This window comes from Pogoniulus pusillus, chromosome 40 (genome assembly GCF_015220805.1).
Source record: "Pogoniulus pusillus isolate bPogPus1 chromosome 40, bPogPus1.pri, whole genome shotgun sequence".
Taxonomy (NCBI): domain Eukaryota; kingdom Metazoa; phylum Chordata; class Aves; order Piciformes; family Lybiidae; genus Pogoniulus; species Pogoniulus pusillus.
This window is the reverse complement of record NC_087303.1, coordinates 7231955-7259479: the sequence shown is the minus strand read 5'-3', so window position 1 is coordinate 7259479 and position 27525 is coordinate 7231955. Positions and strand designations below refer to the sequence as shown.

Genomic DNA, 27525 nt, shown 5'->3' with positions numbered 1-27525 from the left:
ATTCCTTGGTGACAGCCTAGAGCCTGGCATGACTTGAGAGGCCAAGGCTGAAGGCACCAGCCCAAGGCAGATGGCATTTCACAGGCTCAGAGGATTTTAGGAGTTGGAAGTGACCTCCAGAGATCCTCAACTCCAACCCCCTGCCAGAGCAGGACTTGGAGATGCTGTGAGTAGAGAGGTCCTCATTGACAGCACCCAGCATGGAGGGGGTGGAAGGGACCTCTGGAGCTCATCCAGTCCAACCCCCTGCTAAAGCAGGGCAATCACAGCAGCCTGTCCAGGAGCACAGTGCCCAGGGAGAGGTTGGAAGCTCTCCAGAGAAGGCTCAGAGGATGTTAAGGGTTGGAAGAGACCTCCAGAGATCATCGAGTCCAACCCCTGCCAGGACAGGAACACAGAATCCAGCTCAGGGCACACAGGAACACATCCAGACAGGGCTGGGAAGGATCCAGAGAAAGAGACTCCACAACCTCTCTGGGCAGCCTATGCCAGGCTCTGGACCCTCATACTCAAGAAGTTCTTCCTTGTGTTGAAGTGGAAATGGAGAAAGAGCTCTTGGTGCTGCTCCCCAGTGCCTGCCCCAGCCACCAGCACCTGGATGATGGCCTCCAGCCAGTCACTCACTGCAGACTTCCAAAGCTCTCCCAGCTGCACTCCTGCAGCCTTGGGGACTTTCTATCCTGCTCCATGGGCTCCATGGGCACCTGCAGCCTCCTCTGAAGCATCTCACTTCAGCCTCTCCTTTTGCTGCCTCCTTAGCAGTTTGCCACTGTTGTGAATTCAGGAGAGATGTTGAGGTGCTGGAAGGTGTTGAGAGAAGGGCAGCAAGGCTGGGGAGGGGCCTGGAGCACAGCCCTGTGAGGAGAGGCTGAGGGAGCTGGGGGGTTGCAGCCTGCAGCAGAGGAGGCTCAGGGCAGAGCTCATTGCTGCCTGCAGCTGCCTGCAGGGAGGCTGTAGCCAGGTGGGGTTGGGCTCTGCTGCCAGGCAGCCAGGGACAGAAGAAGGGGACCCAGCCTGAAGCTGTGCCAGGGCAGGTTGAGGCTGGATGCTAGGAGGAAGTTGTCAGAGAGAGTGATTGGCATTGGAATGGGCTGCCCAGGGAGGTGGTGGAGTGGCTGTGGCTGGAGGTGTTGCAGCCAAGCCTGGCTGGGGCACTTAGTGCCATGGTCTGGTTGGTTGGGCAGGGCTGGGTGCTAGGCTGGGCTGGGGGATCTTGGAGCTCTCTTCCAACCTGCCTGATCCTATGGTTCTGTGACAGCAATTCCCTGGCTCAGCTCTTCTGTCTGCAGGGCTCCAGAGCACTCAGCCCTGGGGGTACCAACCTTAAGGTCTGCTCTTGCTACATCCACTTAGAGGCTCTGTCATAGATTGATAGAATAGGTGGGGTTGGAAGAAACCTTAAAGTCCCAATCCCCTGCCATGGTCAAGGACACCTCCCAATAGCCCAGGCTGCTCAAGGCCTCATCCAGCCTGGCCTTGGACACCTCCAGGGAAGGGTTCCACCCCGTCCCTGGGCAACCTGTCCCAGTGCAATCCACACACTCCATGGCTTGCTTTAACCAGTAAGTTCAAGGAGCATCTCCTGGCACTGCAACCAGAGATCCATCCAGAGGGACCTGGACAGGCTGCAGAGGTTGGCTCAAGCCAATCTCTTCAAGCTCAACAAGACCAAGGGCAAGGTCCTGCAGCTGGGTTGGAGCAATGCCAAGCACAAATCCAGGCTGGGCAGTGCCAGGCTGGAGAGCAGCCCTGAAGAGAGGGCCTTGGGGGTGCTGGTGGAGGAGAAGCTCAGCAGGAGCCAGCAGTGTGCACTTGCAGCCCAGAGAGCAACCAGAGCCTGGGCTGCAGCAGCAGAGTGGGCAGTGGGGCAAGGGAGAGGATCCTGCCCCTCTGCACCCTCTGCTGAGACCACACCTGGAGCACTGTGCCCAGCTCTGGCAGGGACAGGAAAGATCTGCAGGGGCTGGAAGGTGTCCAGGGAAGGCCATGAGGATGCTTAGGGCTGGAGCTGCTCTGCTGTGGGGAGAGGCTGAGTCAGTTGGGACTGTGCAGGCTGGAGAGGAGAAGGCTCCAAGGGGACCTCTCTGTGGCCGTGCAGGATCTGCAGGGGGCTACAGAAAAGCTGGGGAGGGACTTTTTGGGCTGTCAGGCAGTGACAGGACTGGGGGGAGTGCAGCAAAGCTGGGAGTGAGGAGAGTCAGCCTGGAGGTGAGGAAGAAGTTGTTCAGCATGAGGGTGGTGAGAGCCTGGCACAGGTTGCCCAGGGAGGTGGTGGAAGCCTCATGCCTGGAGGTGTTTAGGGCCAGGCTGGGTGAGGCTCTGCACAGCCTGCTCTGGTGTGAGGTGTCCCTGGGCATGGCAGGGGCCTGGAGCTGGATGCTCCTTGAGGTCCCTTCCAGCCCTGGCAGTTCTGTGAGTCTCTGTCTCATCCTCACCCTGAGCATGGATCAAAGTCAGCTCTCACCCTGAGCTGGCAGAGCCCTGGCTGCAAGCTCTGCAGGGCAGCTGCAAACCACTGCCACAGCAGGGGATGGGACAAAAAGGGTTTCCTCAGAAAGCAACCCAAAACTTTGGTTTGGAAAATTAAACAGAAGTGGAAACCAAAATTGAACTAAAAATTCAAGGCAAAAATTAAAAACTAAAGTTCTAAAAGTTTAAAAAAAATAAATAAAGCAAAAATGGAAATAAAAAAACCAAACAAAAATAAAATTAAACAAAAAGGAAAGAAAAAAAATTAAATTAAAACATTTTAAAAATAAAAATAAACAAATCAGAAAAAATATTTTTAAACTAAAAACAAAGAAAAATACCCAAACAAAATTTAAGAGTAAGACAAAAATGAAAGCAAAGTGAAAAAAAAAAAAAGAAAACAATAAATTAAGTTTGAAAAAATTAAATTTCAAAGAAAAATAATTTTGAATGTTAAAATGAAACCAAACTTTTGAAACACAAAATTAAAGCAACACAAAACTTTTCTCAATTGATCAAAAATTAAAGCAAAACTCGAAACTGTTGTTAAAGATGACAAATTTGAAAGCAGAAGTCTGAAAAAATTAAAGCACAGATAAAATGGAAAGGAAAAATAAAAATGAAACAGAAAAGTTTTCAGGATTTTTACAGCATTTAAAGAAAATTAAACAACACTTTTAGAAAGTTTAAAATAAGCAATTAAAAAAAAGAAATTAAAACTAAAATAGAAACATTAATAAAATAATTTAAATTAACAAATGGGAAGAGAAAAAGGGGAAAGAAAAGGGAGACAAAAAGTGGGAGGCAAAAAAAGTGGGAGGCAAAAAAAGTGGGAGGCAAAAAAAGTGGGAGGCAAAAAAAGTGGGAGGCAAAAAAAGTGGGAGGCAAAAAAAGTGGGAGGCAAAAAAAGTGGGAGGCAAAAAAAGTGGGAGGCAAAAAAAGTGGGAGGCAAAAAAAGTGGGAGGCAAAAAAAGTGGGAGGCAAAAAAAGTGGGAGGCAAAAAAAGTGGGAGGCAAAAAAAGTGGGAGGCAAAAAAAGTGGGAGGCAAAAAAAGTGGGAGGCAAAAAAAGTGGGAGGCAAAAAAAGTGGGAGGCAAAAAAAGTGGGAGGCAAAAAAAGTGGGAGGCAAAAAAAGTGGGAGGCAAAAAAAGTGGGAGGCAAAAAAAGTGGGAGGCAAAAAAAGTGGGAGGCAAAAAAAGTGGGAGGCAAAAAAAGTGGGAGGCAAAAAAAGTGGGAGGCAAAAAAAGTGGGAGGCAAAAAAAGTGGGAGGCAAAAAAAGTGGGAGGCAAAAAAAGTGGGAGGCAAAAAAAGTGGGAGGCAAAAAAAGTGGGAGGCAAAAAAAGTGGGAGGCAAAAAAAGTGGGAGGCAAAAAAAGTGGGAGGCAAAAAAAGTGGGAGGCAAAAAAAGTGGGAGGCAAAAAAGGGAGACCAAAAATGGGAAGACCAAAAAATGGGAGACAAAAAAATGGGAGACAAAAAAATGGGAGACAAAAAAATGGGAAGACCAAAAATGGGAAGACCAAAAATGGGAAGACCAAAAATGGGAAGACCAAAAATGGGAGACAAAAAATGGGAGACAAAAAATGGGGAGACAAAAAATGGGAGACCAAAAATGGGAGACAAAAAAATGGGAGACAAAAAAATGGGAGACAAAAATGGGGAGACAAAAAATGGGGAGACAAAAAATGGAAGACAAAAAATGGGAAGACAAAAATGGGAGACAAAAAATGGAAGACAAAAAATGGGAGACAAAAAATGGGAGACCAAAAATGGGAGACCAAAAATGGGAAGACAAAAAATGGGAGACCAAAAACGGGGAGACCAAAAACGGGGAGACAAAAAATGGGAGACAAAAAATGGGAGACAAAAAATGGGAGACAAAAAATGGGAAGACAGAAATGGGAGACAAAAAATGGGAGACAAAAAATGGGAGACAAAAAATGGGAGACAAAAAATGGGAGACAAAAGTGGGAGACAAAAGTGGGAGACAAAAGTGGGAGACAAAAAATGGGAGACAAAAAATGGGAGACAAAAAAGGAAAACAAAAATGGGAGGCCAAAAATGGAAACAAAAAAATGGAAACAAAAAATGGAAGACAAAAAATTGAAAACAAAAATGGGAGACAAAAAAATGGGAGACAAAAAAATGGGAGACAAAAAAATGGGAGACAAAAAAATGGGAGACAAAAAAATGGGAGACAAAAAAATGGGAGACAAAAAAATGGGAGACAAAAAAATGGGAGACAAAAAAATGGGAGACAAAAAAATGGGAGACAAAAAAATGGAAACAAAAAAATGGGAGACAAAAAAATGGAAACAAAAAATGGAAGACAAAAAATTGAGAACAAAAATGGAAACCAAAAAATGGGAGACAAAAAAATGGGAGACAAAAAAATGGGAGACAAAAAAATGGGAGACAAAAAAATGGGAGACAAAAAAATGGGAGACAAAAAAATGGGAGACAAAAAAATGGGAGACAAAAAAATGGGAGACAAAAAAATGGGAGACAAAAAAATGGGAGACAAAAAAATGGGAGACCAAAAAAATGGGAGACCAAAAATGGAAAACAAAAAATGGAAGACAAAATAATGGAAACCAAAAAATGGGAGACAAAAGTGGGAGACAAAATAATGGAAACCAAAAAATAGAAGACAGGAGTCAAACAAAATAATTTTTAAAATAAAATTAAAATTAAGCCTGACTTTTAAAAAAATTACAATGAACATTTTAAAACTTAAACCAAACAATTAAATGAATTAAACCAAATTCCTTTAGTTCATGAAATGAATTTCACGAATTGAAACAAATGCTACAATAAAACTTAATGGCAACCTCATAGAATCCACCAGGTTGGATGAATGAAAGCAAACATTTAATAAATTAAAACCTCAATTCGAGCAAAAAAATAGTTAAAAAAAGTTTAAAAGTTAACAAAAAATGAAAACAAAAATTAGAAAATTAAAAGAGCAAAAAGGGAAAAAAGGAAATAAAATTAATTTAAAAAATTAAAACATTCAAGCAAATATTTCAGAATTTTAAAGGTGAATTAAAGCAAATCTTAACATAAAAATCGATGCCAAAATTCAACCAAAAATTTAAAACCATTATTGAAAGCAGAATAAAAATGAATGTGGCAAAATGAAACTCAAATTTCAAACTCATTTCACTACAAAAGAATGCAAAAATTTCACCGACAAAGCTTTAAAAGAACAAATTAGGACAAAATTTAAATCAAAAAGATTTTTTTTGCATTAAAAGAAGAGTTAGAAGAAAAGTTAAGCTAAAACCGAATGCAAGAACTAAGCAGAAATTTGGGGGAAATAAGGCATGAATTAAAGCCAAAGTTAAAATCCAACTGAAGGCCAAAATTCAACCAAATGTTTAAAATAAAAAAAGTCAAACCTGAATTAGACCAAAAAAAAAAAACCAAACCCAAATGAATGCCAAAAAAAGCAAACAAAAATCAAAACAACTTAAAACAAAGCTTCGAATCCAAATGAAAGTCAACATCAAAGCCAAAGACTGCAACAATTGAAGTCTAGATGGGGCCAATTAAAATCCTAAGGAATGCCAAAATCAAAGCCAAACGTTACAGGAATCAAAACAGATTTTAAACAACAATTAAAGGCCAATTGAAGGCCAAAATTAAACCTGAACGCTGCAAAAAATTCAAAAGTTAAATTAAAACAAAATTTAAAACTCAAATCAAAACCTAAATTAAACAAAAAAAACCCGAAATTCAAGCAAAAATCAAAACAAAATTTAAAGCTCAAATTAAAACCTAAATTAAACAAAAAAAATAAAACGGAAATTCAAGCAAAAATCAAAACAAAATTTAAAGCTCAAATTAAAACCTAAATTAAAAAAAAAACTAAATTCAAACAAAAATCAAAACAAAATTTAAAGCTCAAATTAAAACCTAAATTAAAAAAAAAAACTAAATTCAAACAAAAATCAAAACAAAATTTAAAGCTCAAATTAAAATCTAAATTTAAAAAAAAACTAAATTCAAACAAAAATCAAAACAAAATTTAAAGCTCAAATTAAAACCTAAATTAAACAAAAAAAAATAAAACGGAAATTTAAGCAAAAATCAAAACAAAATTTAAAGCTCAAATTAAAACCTAAATTAAACCAAAAAAAATAAAACAGAAATTCAAACAAAAATCAAAACAAAATTTAAAGCTCAAATAAAATCTAAATTAAACCAAAAAATAAAACCATAATTCAAACAAAAATCAAAACAAAATTTCAAGCTCAAATAATCGAAGCCTAAATTCGAACAAAAATTACAACCGAATTTGACACAAAAATCAAAACCTAAATTGAAACAAAAAAAAACCCTCAAATAATCGAAGCCTAAATGCAAACAAAAATCAAAACCTAATTTCAAACAAAATTTTAAACTGAAATTAAAACCCAAATTCAAACGAAAATTAAAACCCAAATTCAAACAAAAATTAAAACCCAAATTCAAACAAAAATTAAAACCCAAATTCAAACAAAAATTAAAACCCAAATTCAAACAAAAATTAAAACCCAAATTCAAACAAAAATTAAAACCCAAATTCAAACAAAAATTAAAACCCAAATTCAAACAAAAATTAAAACCCAAATTCAAACAAAAATTAAAACCCAAATTCAAACAAAAATTAAAACCCAAATTCAAACAAAAATTAAAACCCAAATTCAAACAAAAATTAAAACCCAAATTCAAACCAAAACTCAAACAAAAATTCAAACCGAAATTGAAACACAAATCAAAGCCTAAATTAAAACAAACTTTGAAGCTCAAATAATCGAAGCCTAAATTGAAACAAAAATTAAAACCGAAATTGAAACAAAAATTAAAACCGAAATTGAAACAAAAATTAAAACCGAAATTGAAACAAAAATTAAAAAAACTAAATTGAAACAAAAATTAAAACTCAAATAATCAAAGCCTAAATCAAAACAAAAAATAAAACTCAATTAATCAAAACCTAAGTTCAAACAAAAATCGAAACCTAAATTGAGACAAAAATCGAAGCTCAAATCATCAAAGCCTGAATTCAAACAAAAAGTAAAACCGAAATTAAAACAAACATTAAACCCTAATTTAAAACCTAAAACGAAGCCCAAATTGAAGCAAAAATTCAAACTCAAATAATGAAAACCAAAATGAAAACCAAAATGAAAACCAAAATGAAAACCAAAATGAAAACCAAAATGAAAACCAAAATGAAAACCAAAATGAAAACCAAAATGAAAACCAAAATGAAAACCAAAATGAAAACCAAAATGAAAACCAAAATGAAAACCAAAATGAAAGCCTAAATCAAAGCCTCAATCAAAGCCTCAATCAAAGCCTCAATCAAAACCTCAATCAAAACCTCAATCAAAACCTACATCGAAGGCAAAATTCAAACACGAATCAAAGCTAAATCGAAACAAAAGTGAGAACAAAAACTAAACAAAAAAGAAATGAAGTTCGTGACAAAATCAAACAAACAATTGCCAGACCCAAGCGAAATCCGATCTGGAGTTGATCCTTTTCCATCAACCCAATTTTCCCCACCCGCGCCCGCCGCTGCGCTGCGCGGTGCGGGCTGTGGCAAGGGGTCCGCGGCCGGGAGCCGGGGAACAAAGTTGCGGTGCGGAGGGGGCAGGGCCGCGGTGGGCAGCGCCGCGCAGAGCCTCATCCCTCACCTTGCGCCGTGCGCGCTGATTGGCTGCGCGCTGACATCCCCGCGCCCTGCACTTTTTAACAGCCGCTTTTGGATGCGCCGCGGGGGCAGGGCTGGGCGAGGTGCGTGTCTGACAAGCCGCGGAACGTCACCCGCAGCGCCGCGGGCTCGGCCGCACTTGGGGAGTGGGGTTTTGGGGTGGCGGTGGTGGTTCGGGGTTTGGTTTTTGGGGGGAGGGTTTTGGGGGGTGTTGTTTTTTTCCTTCCGCGGGACTTGCCGCATCTTCGCGCTTGATGTTGTGCTGCAAACTTCGCTGAGCTCCCCCCCGCGCAGCAGCCCGGACTGATGGATTGCCACCTGCTCGGACTAATGCTTGCTGTGCTCTTCGATGGCGCAAAGGTCTTAGCCGGGTACCCGATTTGGTGGTAAGATTCCTTCCCTCCCCCTCCCTCCCCCCCCAACCCTTCCCTCCTTTCTGTCGTCGGTTAATGAATTCGTTAATTATCACCCCCGGGCTCTGCCTGCGCTCCTGTCCCTTCCCCGCCACCCCTCGCCCCGCGGCGCGGCTGATCCCAGGAGCGATTCCTTTGGCTTTGACCAAGCAATTAGGGGAAAGTTCGGGGGGGAGCTGGTTCAGAAGGGCCAGGTCTGAGCTCCCTCTGCGCTAATGGAGGCTTTCCCCCTCCCCCCTGCCCCCCTCTCTTAATTTCTCCATTTTCGGGCAGCGTAGCAAGAGGCATTTCTATTCCAGCTGGGAAAGGCTGCAGGGTTCCTCTCCTGTGCGCTGGGAATGCTGCCTGCGGGATGGGGCTGGGGCAGGTATTTGCTGCTCCACACTCAGCTGCGATCAGTCCTTCGGCAGCCACAACCGCAACACAATTCCTGCCAATTCCATTTCCTCCTTGGCCGCTGCAGTTTGGGACTTCTTTCCCGTCCTTTTGTTGCGTTCTGCCGTGCGAATTTAGCCCTGCGAATGAGCCGGGAATGCCAACCAGCACCTGAGGGGGGGGGGGGGGGGGGGGAGAGGAAGATACGCGCATATTCCTCAGGAAAATTCCTCCCAAGATGGATTTCCTTCCCTATTTTTAATGCCGGGAATGTCACTGCTCTGTCGGCCCCAACAATGGGGAGCATCTGAAGCCAAAGGATTGGTTCCAGCCTCGGATGTGGCTGAGGAGTGACCTGAGTCACTTGTCGGGGATGGATTGAAATCCATATCCGAACAAAAAAATGGACCGGGGAGCGCTTGGGAAGGGCAAAGGCACAATGAAAGCGTCTCAGGTCCCTCCGACACGGCAGCCAGCGAGTTGCGTAACCCAGAATCGCAGCCCCGTTCCTGCCCACCGGCTGGGATTTCTGCCTGGAATATCCCCGGCTGGGCTCTGGTGGGTGCCAGGTAGGGGCTGCAGCCCTGGCGAGATGCAGGGCGAGGAAGGGAGCTGCTGGGGTCAGCGCCGCCGTGGAGGTCTTCGGCGATTTTCGCGTTTCCAGAAAAGTCCTTTTTTTCCCCCACCCCCTATCATTAGTGAATTAGATCCTTTCAGTGCCAACATGGAGATGGCAAGAAGTAGGTGGGAGTGAACTTGGGAAGAGGCTGCCATGTCTGGGGAATGTTTGGAAACCAGAAGGGGGAAAGCCCAGTTTTATGTTGATCATCCGCTCCTGGCCGCGGAGGCTGGGAAGGAAAAGGAGCAGTGCCAGGGGAGCCAGCCCCGGAGCACAATGAGGGCTCCGGCTCGGGAAGCAGTTAAAAGCCACCCAGGCTCCTGGAATGGCTAAATCACAGCAGGTTTTCCTGGCGAATGCGATGATCTCCTGGCCCCGGGCAGGGCTGCCCAACTTCAGGAGCTGAGCCCGGGGCAGGGGAGCCCTGGGGCGGCATCGCTCTGCCTCCTCCCAGCCCTTGTCTCCTTCTGCGGTAACCGGCGCGGCTGAGCGGGGGTGTGCGGTGGGCAGGACGGCTCAGGACTGCCCTGGCTGGCTCTAAAGGCGCGGATCTGCGTGGGGCAGTGATACCTTGGGGTGACATCAGCTCTCCCAGGGTCTCACCGGCTCCTGCTCTGCCGCAGGCTTTGATATCCACCAAGATTTAACGCCCCGGTCAAGAAGGCTTTGGGCTCCCAGGGCGAGGGAACGAAATCTTCCCGACCAGGAGGTCTGAGTTTTCCCCGCGGAGCAAAATCCCTCCCCGTGAGCGAAATGTCTCTCGTCTCTCCCTGCTCGCAGGAGAAGAGGCCGCAGACAGGTGTCTGCCCCACGCCCCTGCCTGCCCCCGCATCCCGGCAAGTTCACCTGCCAGGAACAATACTGAGGCCATGCAAGAGCAGCAGCAGCGGCAGCGGCACGGCAGGCAGCACCCAGGGAGAGGAGGGAGCCGAGACGGCTCTCCGCGGGACTTCCTCGCAGGGAGCCTCCTTGCAGGTTGTTTGGGGGCTCTTGCAAAAGCAGAGCGCCAGAGGCTGCCCTGCTCTGAGGGCAGGGGAGGGGCTGCCCCCACAGGGCTGCCGAAAATGGCATCGGGCTTCAGAGGCTCCCTGAAGCCGAGGGAGCAGGAGGGCAGAAATATCTGGGCCAAGGCTCCCCGAGTGCTGCACAGAGACAATGCTGCCCGCAGCACTCCGAGCTCGGCACCCCCTGCAGCCCCCCTGCAGCCCGGCGGTGTCTGCTCCTGCGGCTGGGATCTGAGCGCAGCCTGTGGTGTGAGACACTCGGCGAGCATCAGCCTGTGCCAGCCCTCCCCTGAGCCTCTGATCCCGGGCAGGCAGAGAGCAGCCTCTGGGGGATGGGGCTCACCTGCAGGGCTCAACACGTCCCAGAAGAGAGGGAGGGAAGCAAGGATGGGGCACAGCATCCGCCCAGCTCCTGCGATGGGCTCCTGTACCGCTCCAGACCCATCTGGACCAGAGACCATCCGTGCTTCCTTACCCTGAGCTAAACCCATCTCTGCTAACCATGAGACCCTCAGGGCCCCCTCTGATCCTGCAGGACCCCCACTGGTCTTGCAGGACCCCCCAGACTGCTGACAGGTATTCTCTGCCCCTGCCGGCCGGACCTCCCCGGAGCTCTTTCTATTGTATAGGGAATATTTTGGCAGCAAAATCCAAAGGGACCGTTCCTGACGGGGGTGCAAATGGGAGCTGTCCTTTGCTGCAGCGGGAGGCGCGGCGGGGGCAGGCGTGCGGCGCGCAGGCAGCTCCGCAGCCCGTCGGTGGGTGCCGGGGCGGCTCCGCGGCGCGCTCAGACAATGCCGGCAGCACCGCGCCGGTGACAGCGGCGACAGCCTGGCGGAAGGGAGGAGGGCGAAGAGCTGGAGCTGCCGAGGGCTGGCGCTGAGGTGCGTTCGGGCTGCAGGGCCAGGGCAGGGGCCTGGCCGTCTGGTCACTCGCCTAGGCAGAGCACAACCCCACAGCCTGCTCGGCTTGGAGGGTGGATGCTGCCCCTCGGCCTCGGTTGGAGGCAGGGAGGCCTGAGCCACCAGCTGGTGGTGTGGGCAGCTGGAGTGAGGGCAGGAGCAGGGAAGGACTTCACGGTGCAAAGGCAGAACTGCAGGGTCCCAGTGCCTGGTGGCTGCCCTCGGGCGCAGAGACAAGGAGTGTGTGTGGGGGGGGGTTGCAGTGCAGCCTGTCTGACTGTAGCAGCTCCCTGTGACATTGTCCTGTCCCCAGGCAACTAGCATCAGCCCAGGCAACGCCCGAGAGAGGTCCAGCAGCAGCCCAGACCGAGAGGTAACCTTCGGGGGTGGTATTTTTCCACAGGCCTTCTTCAGAGGCTTCCATCCTATGACAGCAGTGAAAAGGAACAAACAGGGCACAGTTGGGAAAAGGTCATCCAAATAGTGGCTGTGAGAGTGCTGACAAGGGCAGCTGGAGCCAACAAAAGCTGCCTCAGATACGAGTCCAACACTTGTGCTGTCTGAGCTGCTGCTGCTGAAAGGGAGCCAGGGAGGGAAGAGCAGGGGAGATGCAGTGACGCCATGCAGGGCAGGGCTGCTGCCCTTCCTGGCCCCCAAGGATGCCATGGGTGGAGGCAAAGTGGGCAGCAGGGCCGTGGCTGGCACCCACAGAGCAGTTATGGGTCGTGCCCAGAGCCTTTGGAAGTGCCAGCAGAAGGGCTGGTGGTGACCCCAGTCACACCCACAGCCATGCCAAGGATCCCAGTGACAGCCTGGGGGACAGAACGAGTCACTGGGGATGAAGGTAGGGAGGACTGGCCCAAGCAGGCAGCAGTGCTGGGTGAGCCCTCAGCTTTCTGGGGGTGCCTTGAGAGCACTCAGATGAAAATGCAGCCCTTGGGGCAGGGCTGTGCCAGGAAACAACTGGAAGTTGCTCCCAGGATGTTAAGACATCTGCAGGGGCCAAAGGAGATGATCAGGGAGAGAGCCTCAGGCAGCAGCTGAGAGTAAGCTCCAAATGCTCTGCTCTGCCACCAGCAGCATTGCCCAAGAAGCTTTGACCAGCCTGGAGACAGGAGCCAGCTCTGGAGCCGTTGGCGTAAGCAGGGAGTAAAAAGTGCAGCTCCACTCCTCTCATCCTTCCTCAAGACAGCACTCAGAGGTCCCTGCCCACACCTGTAACCCTCCATCTGCCCACCCAGCAGTGCTTGGCCTCTAGGCAGACAACTTGGACAGAGGTTGTAGAGTCTCCTTCTCTTCAGACCCCATCTGGATGTGTTCCTGCATGACCTGCCCTAAGTGGTCCTGCTTTGCAGGGGGGTTGGGCTCAATGACCCCCAGAGGTCCCTTCCAGCCCCTGACAGTCTAAAAATGGCTTTTTTCCATCACAGAAGGGGTTGGGTTGGAAGGGACCTTCAGGAGCATCCAGTGCCAACCCCCTGCCAGGGGCAGGGACAGCTCCCACCAGCACAGGCTGCTCAAGGACTCATCCAGCCTGGTCCTGAGCACCTCCAGGGAGGTTGTGGAGCACAGAAGCTGGGGAACCTGTGCCAGTCTCTCACCACTCTCAATCTGTGCCAGCCTCTCTCCACCCTCTTCATCTCCACTCTGTCTCCCCTCTCCCAGCTCACAGCCGTTGTCCCTCCTCCTGGCACTCCCAGCCCTTGTCCAAAGTCCCTTCCCAGCTCTTCTGGAGCCCTTTCAGATATCAAAATGCAGCTCTGAGGTCTCCCTGCAGCCTTCTCTTCCCCAGGCTCAACAGCCCCAACTCTCCCAGCCTGGGAGATTCTTCAACCCTCTGATTACCTTTGTGGCCTCCTCTGGACCCTCTCCAGCAGCTCCAGGTCCTCCTTGTGCTGGGTTGCCCAGAGCTGGAGGCAGTGCTGCAGGTGAGGGCTGAGCAGAGCAGAGTAGAGGGGCAGAATCCCCTCCCTGTGCTGCTGCTCTCCCTGCTCTGGCTGCAGCCAGCACACAGCTCTCTTCTCCAGGCTGCACAGCTCCAACCCTCCCAGCCTGTCCCTACGGGGCAGGTCCTGCAGCCCTCTGCTCATCCTCCTGGCCTCCTCCTGGCCTCCTCTGCCTCACTCCACCACGTTGTTAACTTTAATTTCTGTCCCTCAGAAATCTTTTCAGAGGCTTTGACAGCTGGCAGAGGATCCCAGTGGCCTTGGGCCCCGAGGAAGAGGCAAGCAGAGGCTTAAGAACATGTTCTCACTGGTCCCACCTCAGCTTCCTCCTGAGGAAAGAGCTGTCGGTGAGAAGCAGTTGCCTGCAGATGCAGTCGGAGGGGGCAGCTGAGCTGCCTCCCCTGCCTCGCAGGCTCTGCCCTTGCTGGGCTGGGCTGCAGGCTGCCTGCCTTGGGCTTTTCACACTCTGGAGCCTCCAAATATTCCTGCCCCACAGGCTGGTGGCCCTCAGAGCCTCGTTGCAGAGCAGTAAAGATCAGCAGCTCCCCGGAGTGGGTCCTGCCATGCAATGGGCTGGGCCAGAAGGGACCTCCAGTGGTCAGCCAGTCCTGCCCCTGCAGTCAGCAGGGACATCCTCCTCCCCAGCCCAGGTTATCCAGGGCCCCCTCAAGCCTCACCTTGAATGTCTCCAGGGCAGGGGTCTCAAACCACCTCCCTGGGCAACCTGTTCCAGTGCTCCACCACCCTCGCAGTAAAGAACTTGTTAGAGCCATCAGAGAGTGGTTTAGGTTGGAAGGGACCTCAGAGCTCAGGCAGGGACACCTCTGACTAGAACAGGTCACTCAAGGACTCATCCAGCCTGGTCCTGAGCACCTGCAGGGAGGTTGTGGAGCACAGAAGCACATTGGGTGCTTCTGTGCTCCACAACCTCCCTGGGAAATCTGTACCTGGGTCTCACCACCCTCAACCAACCTGTGCCAGGGTCTCACCTTCCTCAACCAACCTGTGCCAGGGTCTCACCACCCTCAACCAGGCTCTTACCACCTTCACTTCCTCCTCACATCCAGTTTCAGTCTCCCCTCTGCCACTCCAAACCCATTCCTCCTCCTCTTGCCATTCCCAGACCTTCTCAATAGTCCCTCCCCAGCCCTCCTGCAGCCCCCTTCAGATCCTGCAAGGCCACTCCAAGCTCTCCTGGAAGCCTTCTCCTCTGCAGGCTGCACAGCCCCAACTCTCTCAGCCTGTGCTCAGAGCAGAGCTGCTGCAGCCCTCTGCTCCTAGCATCCAGTCTCAGTCTGCTCTTCTCAAGCTTGATCCCACTGCCCCCACCCTGTCCCTGCAGCCTCTGCAAACAGCTTCTCTCCATCCTTCCTGTAGCCCCTTCAGGTTCTGGCAGGTTGCTATTAGGTCCCCCTGGAGCCTCCTCCTCTCCAGGCTGCACCCCCCCAGCTCCCTCAGCCTGTCCCCACACAGAGCTGCTCCAACCCTTTGATCATTTTGGTGGCCTCCTCTGCACCTGCTCCAGCAGCTCCATGTCCTTCCTGTCATCAAGGCTCCAGACCTGGGTGCAGTAGTCCAGGTGAGGTCTCAGCAGAGCAAAGTGGCAGAATCCCCTCTCTGGCTCTGGCCACAGCACTTTGAATACAGCCCAGGCTGTGATTTGCCTTCTGTGCTGCAGGCTCACACTGCCTGCTCCTGTCCAGCCTCTCACCCACCAGCAGCCCCAAGTCCCTCTCCAGAGGGCTGCTCTCTGACACCTCCTCCCCGAGCCTGTCCTGGCAGTGAGGGTTGCTGCAGCCCAGGTGCAGGAGCCTGCACTTGCTCTGGCTGAAGCTCAAGAGGTTCACCTGTGGCACCACACAGGAGGAAGACCTCAGGTGCCATTTTCTAACAGCTTAAATGCAGGCAGCTCTGGGGCAAAGTGCCTGAGGTGAGGCTGGCATTTGTCAGTGGCAGCTGGTGGCCCTTGTAACGTGAGCCCAAGCTGCCCTGGCTCCTGTGCTGGCACACAAAGCCAACACCTCCAGCAGCAGCCTGCACTGGCACAGGAAGCTCTGCACTGGCACAGGAAGCTCTGCAGTGGAAGGGCTGCAGAAGGACCCACAGGGCACCTTCTGCTGAGACAGGCTCTGCTCAGGGCCTGAGGGGTGGGGGCCAGGCTCTGTCCCCTGGTGTGCAGTGACAGGACAAGGAGCAATGGATGCAAACCTGAGCTGAGAAGCTTCCACCTCAGTGTGAGGAGAAACTTCTCTGGGGTGAGGGTGCTGGAGCCTGGAGCAGGCTGCCCAGAGAGGTTGTGGAGTCTGCTTCTCTGCAGCCTTTCCAGCCCTGTCTGGATGTGTTCCTGGGTGCCCTGCCCTGGGTGCCTCTGTTCTGGCAGGGCTTGGACTGGATGAGCTCTGCAGGTCCCTTCCAACCTCTAACATGCTGTGATCCTGTGACACTGCTGCAGCTGCTCCTGGGTGCTGGAGCTGCTCCTGGGTGCTGCCACAGGCTGCTGGAGCTGCTCCCGGGTGCTGCTCCTGGGTGCTGGAGCTGCTCCTGGGTGCTGGAGCTGCTCCTGGGTGCTGCCACAGGCTGCTGGAGCTGCTCCCGGGTGCTGCTCTGGGTGCTGGAGCTGCTCCTGGGTGCTGGAGCTGCTCCTGGGTGCTGCCACAGGCTGCTGGAGCTGCTCCCGGGTGCTGCTCTGGGTGTTGGAGCTGCTCCTGGGTGCTGGAGCTGCTCCTGGGTGCTGTCACAGGCTGCTGCTGCCCCTCAGTGTACTACAGCCTGGGGAGAGCTGCCCCAGGGGCAGATGCTGTGGGGGTGTGTGGCTGCTGGTGAGAGCAGCTGTCAGGGACTCAGGGCCACAAGCATCAGCATCTTGTGATCTTAAAGGGTTTCTGCAGCATTCTCCACAGCCAGGCACAGTCCCTGGGGTGCCAGAGCAGGTCCCTGGGGTGCCAGAGTAGCACCCTGCCAGAAGGGGTGGCCGTGGGCCATGCCATGGCAGTGAGAGGCTCTCAAGCTGGGATGCAGCTGGCTCACCTGCCCTGCCCATCACACACAGGGGGGCAGCCCCAGCCCTTGCCAGAGGCTGTGAGCTCAGTGGCAGAGGGAGCGTGGCCAGAGAGCACCTGGGCTGGTCCTGCCTCTGCCCCACATGGCAGAGTGCAGTGCAGTGGAGGCCTGAGCTCAGCAGCAGCTTCCAAACACTACCAGAGCACAGCAGCTGAGAGCAATGAGGAGTGCAGGAGTTCCCCAAGCCTCAGGAAGCCTCATCCCCTCCAGACCTCACCACTTGTGTCTGCTGGGCACTGCCAGCCCCAGGGAGGCACTGACCTGCAGGGCCAGCAGGAGCCTGGAGCAGAGGAGCAGAGCAGGGCTCTGACTCCCAGAGAAGCTCCGGATCTGGGGCAGGGGAGGCTGAGGTTGGGCAGCAGCAGAAGCTCTGCGGGGTGAGGGAGGTGGATTGCTGAGCAGGCTGCCCGGGGAGGGGGGGGAAGCTCTGCAGACATCCGAGGTCACCTCTCTGTGCAGCCTGCTCCGGCTGGAGCTGTCCCTGCTGCCTGCAGGGGCTTGGGCAGGGCGAGCTCGGAGGGTCCCTTCCAGCCCAGTGTGTCTGTGACCCTGAAGGGTTTCTGCCCTCAAGCCAGAGGCCTGGGACCAGTCCTGGAGCTGAGCTCCGTCGGTTTGCAGCCAGCCTGCATCTCAGCAGCTCTTTGTGGCCACTCAAACGCCCTCCTGCCCAGGCAGCTCAGCTGCAAACTGCTTCTCCTCTGCAGCCTTCCCTCAGAGCAGCACTTGGCAGCGCAGCAGCAGCCTGGGGCACCCCAGGCCAGGGCTCCACAGCCTCCTGCCCAAGCAGAGGGGAGCTGCACCTGGTGGTCCCTGTTGCATCCTGCTGTGGCTTTACAGCCCTTGAGTTCTGCAGCTTGTGTCACTGTCACCCAAATCACAGACCCACACAATGGGTTGGGAGGGACCTTCAAGAGCATCCAGTGCCAACCCCCTGCCAGGGGCAGGGACAGCTCCCACCAGCCCAAGGGTGCTCAAGGACTCATCCAGCCTGGTCCTGAGCACCTCCAGGGAGGCTGTGGAGCACAGAAGCACCCAATGTGATCTTTGATCTTTGATCACCCTGGGTGCTTCTGTGCTCCACAACCTCCCTGGGCAACCTGTGCCAGGGTCTCAGCACCCTCAACCTGTGCCAGGGTCTCACCTCCCTCAACCTGTGCCAGGTTCTCACCACCCTCAACCTGTGCCAGGGCTGCCCTGTGCCCGCAGGGAGAGCTGAGGCACTCTGGCAGCTCTCCTTGGCACAGCCAGGCCATAGAGCAGTGACTGCATGGCAGGAGCTGGAGAGCAGCAGAGCCAAGGGAGAGGCTTCAGCTAAAGACCTGTCATGACCTAGCTGGGCTGGCACTGACTCACACCCAGGCACAGAAGGTGTGTGGCACATGCCAGGGGTGGCACCACTGACCACCTGCTTTCTCCTTGGCACCTGTGTGTTGGGCCAACTGCTGCCATGGTAAGCCCTGGGCTGGCACAGGGGTGGGAGCTGCTTAGCTCTGCTCAGGGTCCTCTTGGAGGTTCCAAACTCCTCCTTAGCCTCTGGGGATGGGCTGGAGCAGCTCTGCTGTGGGCACAGGCTGAGGGAGTGGGGGAGGAGAAGGCTCCAGGGGGACCTCAGAGCTGCTGCCAGTGCCTGGAGGGATCCTGCAGGGAGGCTGCAGAGAGACTTTGGCTGAGGGGGTCTGAGCCAGGCCCAGGGGAATGGTTTGGAGCTGAGGCAGAGCAGGCTGAGAGTGGAGCTGAGGAGGAAGTTCTGCAGTGTGAGGGTGGTGAGAGCCTGGCACAGGCTGCCCAGGGAGGCTGTGGCTGCCTCCTGCCTGGGGGTGTCCAAGGCCAGGCTGGATGAGGCTTTGAGCAGGCAGTTGAGAGCTGTCCCAGCCCATGGCAGGGCTTGGAGCAGAGGAGCTCTGAGGTCCTTTCCATCCTGAGCCATTCCATGCTTCTGTGGCTTGCCTCCCATCCTGTCATGCTTGTTCCCCACACCACAGAGCACAGCAAGCCCAGGCCAGAGGCAAGTCAGCAGATCCTGAGCCCTCCTTTAAACCCCAGATGGCCTCTGAGAGAGCAGTGAAGGAGAACCAGCACTGGTGGCAAAGTGCAGCAGGACCCAGGGTGCTGCACAGCCCAGAGGCCAGCTGGGAGATGTCCCTGCCCATGGTAGGGGCTTGGAGCAGATGAGCTCTGAGCTCCCTTCCAGCCTGGGCTGTGCTGTGACTCTGTGATGCTTGAAGGGCACAACAGCCAGCAGCTCCCTGCCAGCAGGATGCCAGCCTGGGGGAGGCTGCAGGACCCTTCTGGCACCATGAGACTAAGCTGCTTCACTCCATGGGTGCTGAGGGCACAGAACTCTCTAGAGCTCAGCTGTGCTGGCAGCAGTGGCTGTGTGGTTGTGCCTGGCAGCAGTGGCTGTGTGGTTGTGCCTGGCTGCCTGGCACCAGTGGCTGTGTGGTTGTGCCTGGCACCAGTGGCTGTGTGGTTGTGCCTGGCACCAATGGCTGTGTGGTTGTGCCTGGCTGCTAACTTCCCCCAGCACTCCAGAGCCAACATGCTGAGCCTGGGAGGGGTCCTTGGCAATCTGGATCCATTCCAGCTCCTTCAGGACATCCCAGGCACATCCCAGCAGGAGCCTGACAGCAGCCAGTGGCTGCCTGCCCTCTGAGCAGTGTTTAGTTGGGTGCTCAAGGACTCATCCAGCCTGGTCCTGAGGACCTTCAGGGAGGTTGTGGAGCACAGAAGCACCCAATGGGATCTTTGATCTTTGATCACATTGGGTGCTTCTGTGCTCCACAACCACCCTGGGAAACCTGTGCCAGGCTCTCACCTCCCTCAATCTGTGCCAGGCTCTCACCACCCTCCGAGTGGCCTCCTCTGGACCTTTTCCAGCAGATTCAGGTCCTGTTTGTGACAAGACTCAAAAAGAAGTCTTAGGGCTGAGCATATCCTGAGAGGCTTCACCTCTCCTAGCCCAGGAGCCCTTTCTCACCCTTCAGCCAGGCTGGCACTGCAAGCAGGGCTGCTTAAAAACCCCAAGCCAAGCCCCAGGCAGAAGGTTTGCAGAGCACAGGGCAGGTCCAGCTACTTCTCAATGCCTCTGCCTGAGGCTTTCTTGTTTCCAGGCTGCACAGTTGGTGAGCACACAGCCTGGAGCAGCTGCTGCAGGTTAGCCAAGGCAGCCTCCACCACCCCCCACCGCCCCCCAAGGAAGGAAGCTGTGAGCCCTTCTGGGCTGGAAGGGCTTGGAAAAGGAAGAGTTTGCCCTGGAAGAGCAAACCTGTTGGTGCCCAGGAGCTCTCCTGCAGCTGCCTGGCTGAGAGCAGCACAGGAGCAGCTTTAATGAGAGCATTTAAGGAGCCAAACTCTTCCTAGGACCACAAGGACCATCTAGTCCCAGCCCCCCTGCTGCAGGCAGGGACACCCTACCCTAGAGCAGCCTCTGCTGCAGGCAGCTCTCCTCAGCTGCTAATTTGCCAATTTGTCCTCTTCGCAGTGCTCTGAGCCTGCCTGCTTTCAATTAACCTCACAGATCTAATCAGGCCTCCCTGGCAGCTTTCCCTGCACTGCTGCCTGAGCAGCACCTCCCCAGGGCGCCCGAGATCTGCCCCAGCCTTTGCAGCAGGTGAACCCTCCTGGGCTGGGCCAGCAGGGCTCAGAGGCAGGAGATCATAGAGTCATGGAGTCAACCAGGGTGGGAGAGAGCTCCAAGATCATCCAGGCCAACCTAGCACCCAGCCCTGCCCAATCACCCAGACCATGGCACTAAGTGCCTCATCCAGGCTCTCCTTGAACACCTCCAGCCATGGGCACTCCACCACCTCCCTGGGCAGCCCATTCCAATGCCAATCACTCTCTCTGACAACAACTTCCTAACAACATCCAGCCTAGACCTGCCCTGGCACAGCTTGAGGCTGTCCCACCTTGTTCTGTGGCTGGTTGTCTGGGAGAAGAGCCCAACCCCAGCTGGCTACAGCCTCCCTGCAGGCAGCTGCAGGCAGCAATGTACTAGAGAGCAGCTGCAGAGGAGGCAGCAGTGCCCAGGTGGGCAGCAGAGCCAATGGCATCCTGGGCTGGCTCAGGAGCAGTGTGGGCAGCAGGACAAGGGAGGTTCTTGTGCCCCTGTGCTCAGCACTGCTCAGGCCACCCCTGCAGTGCTGTGTCCAGTTCTGGGCTCCTCCATTGCAGAGAGATGCTGAGGTGCTGGAAGGTGTCCAGAGAAGGGCAGCAAGGCTGGGGAGGGGCCTGGAGCACAGCCCTGTGAGGAGAGGCTGAGGGAGCTGGGGGGGTGCAGCCTGCAGCAGAGGAGGCTCAGGGGTGACTCATTTTCTCTCCTGGCCCCACTCTGCTGCTGGCAGCCACCAGCTGCTCCTGCACTTGCTGCCAGAGCTGGCAGGGAGGAGCAGTGAGGAGCTGCTGCAAGGGACGGAGCAGGGGACACAGCCTGCAGCTGTGCCAGGGCAGGCTCAGGCTGCTTGTTAGGAGGGAGCTCTGCACAGAGAGAGTGGTTGGCACTGGAATGGGCTGCCCAAGGAAGTGGTGGAGTCCCTGGAGGTGCTGAAGCCAAGCCTGGCTGGGGCACTTAGTGCCATGCCCTGGGTGATGGGACAGGGCTGGGGGCTAGGCTGGGCTGGGTGAGCCTGGAGCTCTCTGCCAGCCTGATGGACTCTGTGAGTGATTCTGTTCTGTGACTCACAGAGCCATGGAGCTGGGGAGCCTGGAGGAGGCCTCTGAGGCCAAGCACTCTCCAGAGCTCACAACCTCTCCACTGCTGCTGAGCACCTCCCTCAGCACCACATCCACGGGGCTCATAAACCCCTCCAGGGATGGGCACTGCACCACCTGCCTGGGCAGCCTGGGGCAGTGCTGAGAACCCCTGATGGGAAGAAACTCTTCCTAATGTCCAACCTGAACCTGCCCTGGCACAGCTGGAAGCTGTTTCCTCCTGTCCTGTCTCTCGTTGCCTGTGAGAAGAGACCAAACCCCACTCACTGCAGCTCCTCCCAGGGAGGTCTTCCTCAGCCTCCTCCTCCCCACACTGCTCCCCCCCAGCTCCCTCATCTGCTCCTCCCCAGCCCTCTTCCCCAGACCCTTCCTCAGCTTTGTTGCCCTTCTCTAGCCCTGCTCCAGCTCCTCGATGTCCTCCTTGCAGTCAGGACCCAGCCCTGAGCCCTGTTCTCCAGGTGTGGCCTCCCCAGTGCTGAGCAGAGGGGCACAGTCACACCCTTAGCCCTGCTGGGCACAACAGACCTCAGAGGGATCCTTGACAAATGTCACAAGGACTTCTCAGAGCTCCAGTGGGGCCCAGCAGGTGACACTCAACCCTTCCTGCCTCCTCCTCACTGCTCTCTGCCCCCGGGGGTCCCTGCAGGCAGAGCCTCGCTGCCTCTGCCATCCCTGCAGTGTGGCTTTGCCTGGCACAGCTCCACACCCAGAGGAGTTTGCTCCTTGGGCCTCGGAGGCAGAGCAGGCAATGGCCTCGGTGAGCTGCCTGCAGCCACCAGGGGCCTTCTGCACAGCTGCAAGCACAACGCAGCCGGGGCCAGGCTCAGCTGCACCCCAGCAGCCTTCCTCTTGCAGCTCTCCTCATTGCAGGCTCCAGCCAGCAGAGAGGTGTCCCAGCTGCAGCTGCCCCACCAGGACCCCAGAGGTGTCTCAGAATCACAGAATCAGGCAGGTTGGCAGAGAGCTCCAAGCTCCTCCAGTCCAACCTATCCCCCAGCCCTATCCAATCAACCAGACCATGGCACTAAGTGCCTCATCCAGGCTTTGCTTGAAGACCCCCAGGGACGGTGCCTCCACCACCTCCCTGGGCAGCCCATTCCAATGCCAATCACTCTCTCTGGGAAGAACTTCTTCCTAACATCCAGCCTATACCTACCCTGGCACAGCTTGAGACTGTGTCCCCTTGTTCTGTTCCTGGTTGCCTGGCAGAAGAGGCCACCCCCACCTGGCTACAATGTCCCTTCAGGTAGTTGTAGACAGTAATAAGATCACCTCTGAGCCTCCTCTTCTCCAGGCTAAACAGGCCCAGCTCCCTCAGCCTCTCCTCATAGGATTTGTGTTCCAGGCCCCTCACCAGCCTTGCTGCCCTTCTCTGGACATGCTCCAGCACCTCAACATCTTTCTTGAATTGAGGAGCCCAGAACTGGACACAGCACTCAAGGTGTGGCCTGAGCAGTGCTGAGCACAGGGGCAGAAGAACCTCCCTTGTCCTGCTGCCCACACTGCTCCTGAGCCAGCCCAGGATGCCATTGGCTCTCTTGGCCACCTGGGCACACTGCTGCCTCATCTTCAGCTACTCTCTATCAGTACCCTCAGGTCCCTTTCCTCCTGGCTGCTCTCAGCCACTCTGTCCCCAGCCTGTAGTGCTGCTTGGGGTTGTTGTGGCCAAAGTGCAGAACCTGCCCTTGGCCTTGTTCAGTCTCATCCCATTGGCCTCTGCCCACCCATGCAGCCTGGCCAGGTCCCTCTGCAGGGCTCTCCTACCTTGGCACTCAATGCCCCAGCCAGTGCCCCAGCCAGGCTTGGCTGCAACACCTCCATGGCTGAGCACTCCCAGGGAGGTCCCTGGGCAGCCCATCCCAGTGCCAATCACTCTTTCTGCCAACAACCTCCTCCTCACAGCTTCAGCCTCAACCTGCCCTGGCACAGCTTCAGGCTGTGTCCCCTTCTTCTGCTGCTGGCTGCCTGGCAGCAGAGCCCAACCCCAGCTGGCTACAGCCTCCCTGCAGGCAGCTGCAGGCAGCAATCAGCTCTGCCCTGAGCCTCCTCTTCTCCTTCACCACTGCTCTCAGAGGTGTCCCAGCTGCAGCCCTGCAGTTCCCTCTCACCACTGATCTGCTCCAAACCTGATTTCCCAGAACATGGGATCCTGCCCCTCTACTCCACTCCACTCTGCTGAGACCACACCTGGAGCACTGTGCCCAGCTCTGGAGCCCCTGGGACAGGAAAGATCTGCAGGGGCTGGAAGGTGTCCAGAGGAAGGCCACAAGGATGCTCAGAGGGCTGCAGCTGCTCTGCTGTGGGGACAGGCTGAGGGAGTTGGGGCTGTGCAGGCTGGAGAGGAGAAGGCTCCAAGGGGACCTCTCTGTGGCCGTGCAGGATCTGCAGGGGGCTACAGAAAAGCTGGGGAGGGACTTTTTGGGCTGGCACAGGTTGAGGGTGGTGAGAGCCTGGCACAGGTTTCCCAGGGAGGTTGTGAAGCACAGAAGCACCCAATGTGATCAGAGATCAAATCAAAGATCACATTGGGTGCTTCTGTGCTCCACAACCTCCCTGGAGGTGCTCAGGACCAGGCTGGATGAGTCCTTGAGCACCCTCGGGCTGGTGGGAGCTGTCTCTGCCCATGGCACTGACTGAGCCTGCAGGTCCCTTCCAACCCAAGCCCTTCTGTGATGCATCCTGTGCCAAGTGAGAGCTTGCAGGAAGGCAGCAGTGGGGGGGGGGGGGGGGGGAGAAGGAGGAATGGGCAGAGTGAGGCACAGTGGTGGCAGCACTTCCACCTGCACCCCAGATGGGCTTGAAAAGCAGGACTTCAGTACCCAGAGGGCAGACAGGAGCCTTCCTCAGTGCTCAGACATCATCTTCCTGCACTGGGCACAGTCAGCCACTACAGCACCAGGACCAAGGCCACTCCACTGCAGCTTAGCCCAGTGCAGAGCTGGCTCACAGCTTGGCAAAGCCTCCAGGGATGGGAAGTCCACCTCTGCCCTGGGCCAGGGCTTGGCAACCCTCAAGGGGAAGATATTGTTCCTCATGGCCAACCTAAACCTCCCCAGGGGCAGGTTGTGGCTGTTTCCTTGTTCCTTGGAAGCAGAGCCCAACCCCCTCCCCCCCCCCAACTCCAACCTCCTTTGGGGGGGCTGCCAGCAGCAGCTTTCCCCTCAGCCTTTGTGCCCAGCTCTGCCTGACTTGTGGCTGTGCCTCCCTGCCACCCTCTGCAGCGTCCAGAAAGCTGGAATGGTGCAATGTGGCTTGGTGGCAGCCTGTGGTGGCCTGTCCATGGGGTGGGCTCACACAGAGCCACAGTGCCAGGGGCTGGGAGGCACCTCCAGAGCTCATCCAGCCCAAGCCCTGCAGAGCAGCACCACCTGGGGCAGGGCACACAGGAGCACAGCCAGGAGGGGTTGGGATATCTCCAGAGGGAGACTGCACAGCCCCCCTGGGCAGCCTGTGCCAGGCTCTGGCACCCTCACAGGGAACAAACTTCCCCTCGTGTGCCCATGGCACTTCCTGTGCCTCAGCTGCCAGCACTGCCCCTGTGCTGCCAGTGGGCATCAGTGGGCAGAGCCTGGCTGCAGCCTCTGGCCCTCAGCTGCACATCTTCAGCAGCAGTGCTGAGGTCACCTCTCAGCTGCTCTCTCCCAGCCCCAGCCCCTCAGGCTCTCCTCTCAGGTGATGCAAAACACAACTGAGCTCTGCTCAGAGCCTTGAGCCCTCTGCTGCCAGCTGCGTGCTGGGACTGCTGCAGGGGTGGGAGCCACACACAGGCTGCCAAAGCTCCTTGCTGGGGGGGCCTGGGGCAGGGCCTGCAGGGGTGGCCGAGGGGGAAAGGCAGAGCCTCTCCTGGGGCTGACTCCATTGGAAAGCCTCTGTAGGGAAGGGTGAAGGTGTCCAGCAGGTCCAGGGAGGTTCTCCTCCCCCTCTGCTCTGCCCTAGCCAGGCCCCACCTGGAATCCTGCATCCAGCTCTGAGCTCCCCAGCTCAGAAGGGACAGAGACCTGCTGGAGAGAGGCCAAGGGAGGGCTGTGAGGATGCTGAAGGGGCTGAGCAGTGCCTGTGAGGAGAGGCTGAAGGATCTGGGGCTGAGAGTCTGGAGAGGAGAAGGCTGAGAGGGGACCTGAGCAGTGTCCATCAATATCTGAGGGCTGGGGTCAGGAGAGAAGGGACAGGATCAGCCTCTGCTCAATTGTGCCCTGGGCTGCTGCGGGGCATGAGGAAGAGTGTGGGCACCAGGGCTGGGCAGGTTCTCCTCCCCCTCTGCTCTGCCCTGCCCTGGTGAGGCCACATCTGCAGTGCTGTGTCCAGCTCTGGCTCCCCAGCTCAGGGCAGGGAACTGCTGGGCAGAGCCCAGGGGAGGCTGTGCTCAATCTGCTCAGTTGCCCTGGGCTGGGAGGGACCCCCCAAGGGCATCTTGTCCCAGCCCTGCAGGCAGCAGGGACACCTCCAGCTGAAGCAGGTTGCTGAGGGCCACATCGAGGCTGACCTTGGATGTGCCCAGGGATGGGGCCTCAAGCACAGCCCTGGGCAGCCTGTGCCAGTGCCTCACCCCCAGTGCCAATGTTCAACTCCAATGAAGGGACCTGAAGCAACCTGGAGAGGAGAGGCTGAGCCCTGGGGCTGGTCAGAGTGGAGAGGAGAAGGCTGAGAGGGGACCTGAGCAGTGCCTGTAGATACCTGAGGGGTGGGTGCCAGGATGAAGGTGCCAGGGTGAAAGTGCCAGGATGAGTCTGTGGAGATCCTCAGAGCTGGCATTGGCCATAACCAGTGCCAGACCCCGGGGAGCAAGCAGCAGCACCTCAGCAGCTCCCCAGAGCTGCCAGGGCAGATGTGAGCTCTCCTCTCTGCTCCTCCCCAGGAGCTCCAGCAGCACAGAAAGGTCTCCATGGTCCAGAGCAGATTCTCCATTCTAGAGTGTGGGGAAGGTCACTTCTGTGTGGCCAAGGAGCTGGCAGTGGAGCTCTGCAAGGACTCAGTGTCCAATGTACAGGAAGGGGCAGCCAGGGGAAGGTCAGGCTCAGGGCTGGGGGGGTTGGCAAATGGACACATTGCTTGGGCTGGCCCAGCTCAGAGGTGGAGTCCTCAGCAGGAGAAGGGCTTGGACCTCCTGGAGCAGGTCCAGAGGGGTTCATGGACATGATACAAAGCTGTGAGGCCAGGCTGAGAGAGCTGAGCTTGTCCAGCCTGGAGAGAACTGGTGGTCAAGTGATGGTCACCAGTGGTGGTTGTCAGGTGGTGGTTGTCAAGTGGTGGTTGTCAGATGATGGTCATCAAGTGGTGGTCATCAAGTGGTGGTTATCAAGTAGTGGTTATCAAGTGGTGGTTGTCAAGTGGTGGTTATCAAGTCATGGTTGTCAAGTGGTGGTTGTCAGATGATGGTCATCAAGTGGTGGTTGTCAGGTGGTGGCTATCAAGTGGTGGTTATCAAGTGGTGGTTACCAAATGGTGGTTATCAAGTGGTGGTTACCAAGTGGTGGTTATCAGGTGGTGGTTGTCAAGTGGTGGTTACCAAGTGGTGGTGGTCAAGCAGCTGTTACTGAGTGGTGGCCATCAAGTGGTGGTTGTGAAGTGGTGCTCAGCAAGTGGTGCTTACCAGGTGGTGGTTGTCCAGTGCTGGTTGCCAGGTGGTGACTGCTGAGGGGTGGTTATCAAGGGGTGGCTCTCTCCTTGCTGGGGGTGCCCCACAGGCAGGGCTGGCAGCAGGAGGGGCAGTGAGGGGCCAGCAGCACTGACCAGAGCGGTGCCCTTGGTGGCACAGGGTGCAGCTGCAGCTCCACAGCTGTGCCAGCAGCCAGCAGCCTCCAAACAAGCCTCAGCCTCTCTCTGAGGAGCAAAGGTGCTGCAGGGCTGAGAATCCTGCTGTGTTTCTGGCAGTGGCAGCCTGGAATCCCCTATTTGCATATGCAAATCCTATGCATGTATGCAAATTCCCCCGTGCAGCATCTTATCTGGGTGCCTGCAGCAGAGCTGCTCTCCTGTGGCCAATCTCTTGTTGTGCCCAAGCAGAGGAGCAGTGCCAGGCCCAAGCAGCACTGCAGCACCCACGGGACAGTGCAGCCCCCATGCAGCTCCTGCCCCAGGCCCTGCCCACCAGCTCCACCCAGGCTCGGCAGGGGAAGGAGAATCAGCCCCGAGCCCTGCCCCCGCCGCGCTCCCAGCGCCTGCAAGTCAGAGCCCAGCCCTGCCGTGCCAAGACACAGGGGTGGAGGCAGATGCCAAAGTGCTCCCGAGGCCGTGGCAGAGCCCTGACTCACTGCAGCTCCCCCAGCACGGGCTGGCCTGGCACAAGTGCTGCTGCTGCAGCTCCTCCAAGCCAGGGGCACAGCAG

The 27525-nt window shown here is 54.6% G+C and overlaps 1 protein-coding gene across 1 annotated transcript in view; it reads left to right on the top strand.

Moving 5' to 3' along the window:
* Positions 1-8413: 8413 nt before the first annotated feature.
* The window catches only part of WNT3 (Wnt family member 3), a 69552-nt gene continuing 50440 nt past the window's right edge, over positions 8414-27525 (top strand). The window contains exon 1 of the mRNA XM_064174572.1: positions 8414-8557. Within this exon, the coding sequence (XP_064030642.1) occupies positions 8478-8557 (80 nt within the window). The 5' untranslated portion in view covers positions 8414-8477. The remainder of the gene's footprint in view (positions 8558-27525) is intronic.